The sequence below is a fragment of the Arachis duranensis genome, chromosome 4 (assembly GCF_000817695.3).
Source record: "Arachis duranensis cultivar V14167 chromosome 4, aradu.V14167.gnm2.J7QH, whole genome shotgun sequence".
NCBI classification, from domain to species: Eukaryota; Viridiplantae; Streptophyta; class Magnoliopsida; order Fabales; family Fabaceae; genus Arachis; species Arachis duranensis.
The window spans coordinates 121017771-121020889 of NC_029775.3; the positions used below are offsets into that span (position 1 = coordinate 121017771).

The window sequence follows — 3119 nt, forward strand, 5'->3', positions numbered from 1 at the left end:
GCTGTATATAATAATAATAGAGAATTTAATTTAAGAGATTAAATTTATAAAGTAGTTATGTGTATGTGTGAATAAACATGACCAACATTATGAATGGGTAATAAAGATAAACCGGACAACGAATAGTCCTTGGCATATCTCCTACTTTAGACAACATATTATTATACATTAATTTAATTTTTTGTGTCCATAAGCACGAAATGAAGATTTTATGTTGATTTAAATGTAATTTAAACAATTAGCTTTTAAAAAGTTTAAGGCTTGAAAATGTTGTTATGGGGTCCTCAGCCACAATATAGAGATTTTCCTAATACAAAATCATAACATCCTTAATTATTGTAATAGTTTAGTTTGTTATAAGGTTTATAGTTTTTTATATACTTTATACGAAATATTATATACTTTCATGTGAAGTTTTCCAGCACTTTCATGTCAACGCCGCCACTGTGAAAATTTGTAGATAATAGAATTACACTACAAGAAAATAGAGTTTTTTTAACATTTTATTTTTTAATATCATAATTAAATGTCAAAATTAATATATATTTTTGACAAATATCACAAATGTCAAATTTTCTATTTTTTTATGAATAATTTGACCGTAGAAAATTACTCCTCAATTTTGACACTCATTTGTTTTCAATTTACTCCACGACTTTTCTTCTTCTTTGGGCTTTGTTAATTTTGATATCACACACTACAAAAAAACTGGTAAAAACGGCGGTTTTTTTGGGTAATTACGGCCGTTTGAACCGCCATTATTACCATGTACGGCGGTTTCCAAAAACGCCATAATTCAGAGCGCCATTTTGGTTATTACGGCGGTTTTTTGAAAACCGCCACAATTTCCTGTGGTTAAAATGGCGGTTTTCTGCTGGGTTAAAACGGCGGTTCAAACCGCCGTTATTTTCAAGTTAAAATGGCGGTTTAAAGGTGGGTTAAAATGGCGGTTTAAACCGCCGTTATTACCCTTACAGAGTGACGTTTTATTCGGTTAAAATGGCGGTTTAAACCGCCATTATTTCCCTCACAAAGTGGCATTTTGATTAGATAAAATGGCGTTTTTGAACCGCCGTTTTTACCCTAATAGTGGTATTTCAATCGGTTAAAATGGCATTTTTGAACCGCCATTTTTACCCTTACAGAGTGACTTTTGTTTGGTTAAAATGTCATTTATACTACTCATTCTTTATCTTCAAAATCTCAATTTATTCTTTAGTTTTAAGATCTCATCTCATTCTTTGTTAAGATTTTTTGTTGAGAATATTTTATAGTCAATAAGTGTCAAAATAAATAGTATTTTTGACAATTAATAAGTATAACAGAAAATATGTTCTCAAAATTTTCTAACAAATTATTTTTGATAGCCAATATTTATCAAAATAAGATTTAAATTTTTTTCACAATCACTTATATGTTAAAAATACTATTTTTGACAAAACTTTTATTAACATATTTTTATAGTTAAAATAGTGTCAAAATTTGTTTTTTTTTTTGACAAATTTTAATTTTTTTTACACATTATAACCCTAAAAAATAATCTATATTATTGTAGTGAGAAGATTGAACGAAGAAACAATGTATTATCGTATCTAAAATCATACCAAATCTTAATAAGATATATTTTAAATCACATTAAATCTCAATCAAATAATTTTGTATGTAGTTTCCCATAATATATTGTGGATAATGTTTCATCCATTATTCCTCAAATAAAGATTGTTACTTGTTACGTTGTCTAAGTTATTAAGATAAAATACATACATATTCTCTATACTACTAATAGTAAATCAAGATTAGTTTTAATCTACTGTGAAATACGTGAATTAAGGAATAATTTGAATTTGATTTCCTAAAATAATGAGTATATATATATGATATCTCTAGTAACTAATTAAGATAATCTCGATTATTATTATCTCATTCTAATGACCAGGACTAGCACTGGAATGGTGACACTAAACATACATATCCATAAAACAGTTAATTACATGTAACTATATTCAAATTAAATTTCATAATTATTAAAATAAAAATAGAATGTATCTCAAATTAATAATAAGATTTGGTATACAATTTATACACATACGTCAATATTTTATTATAAATAGTGGTATTAGGCGTGGTAATTTTGTCACATTTGATCAACAATATTCTTAATTTTTTTATTTCTACTAGTAAGTTAATAATACTACAATGGTCAACAAGAACTACTCACTTCACTTAGCTCTTATCGTGGCTTGCATGGTCACCATGACAGCGACGGTGGCCGGAATGCGAATGATGACGAAGACTATACCTAAGTCATCATGCAATGGAACGATAAAGGAGTGTATGGAAGTAACGAAGGAATTTGAGATGGATTCAGAGAGCAACATGGAGATATTTGAATCAAATAATAAGGTGATAGGAAACGGTGCATTAGGGAGGAATGGAATTCCATGCTCTAAGAAAGATAATACCACCAAGAATTGCAGACCGGGTGTTCCTGCCAACCGTTACAATCGTGGCTGCAGTTCCATTACTCGATGCAGGGGTGGTGGTGGTGGTGGTGGCCATGGCTCCACCCATAATTAAATTATTCATTATCTTCTTCTTCTTAGTTATCTAGTTAGGTTTAATTTATGGTTATTCTTTGTATATACATCTTGATTATTATAGGACTCATTATTAACAGCTATTAACAATAATTTATTTTATATAATAGTAGTGTTATGATTTCGTTTGTTTCCATTTAGTTTAATATTCTATGTAAATATGAAATGTTTAATAAAATAAAAGAAGAAGAGTCTCTTAATTTAGCTTGTTTTCTATATTATCATTTAGTCTCTCTTAGCTTACTGTTATGTTATTATTTTCTTTAGCTTTTGTCTTTGATTACTAATCCATAGAAGAATTTCTAATTTTCTATTAATAATGTCACTCTTGTAGTTTCTTTTTTCAGTTAATGTGTAATTTTTGTTCAAAGACTTAGACGTTAGGTTACTATGATAAATATTTATCTTTTATCAGTCTTTTTTTTTTCTATATAAAAACATTAGTGATATTTCAACAAAGATTTTATATTTATTTTGATAAAAAGATATTTTATTTTAATTATTGAATAATAAATTATAAAA

General features: G+C 27.7%; 1 protein-coding gene across 1 annotated transcript; it reads left to right on the plus strand.

Annotated features, from left to right (window-relative positions):
- Window positions 1–2196: 2196 nt before the first annotated feature.
- On the plus strand, window positions 2197–2577 carry LOC107486809 (protein RALF-like 33). The gene has a single exon (XM_016107378.1). It carries the CDS (start codon window positions 2197–2199, stop codon window positions 2575–2577), a length of 381 nt encoding a protein of 126 aa, XP_015962864.1.
- Window positions 2578–3119: the final 542 nt, after the last annotated feature.

Bases quoted from the DNA above. Each gene is read 5' to 3' on its own strand.
- LOC107486809 (XM_016107378.1), top strand. From the start codon at position 2,197: ATGGTCAACAAGAACTACTCACTTCACTTAGCTCTTATCGTGGCTTGC.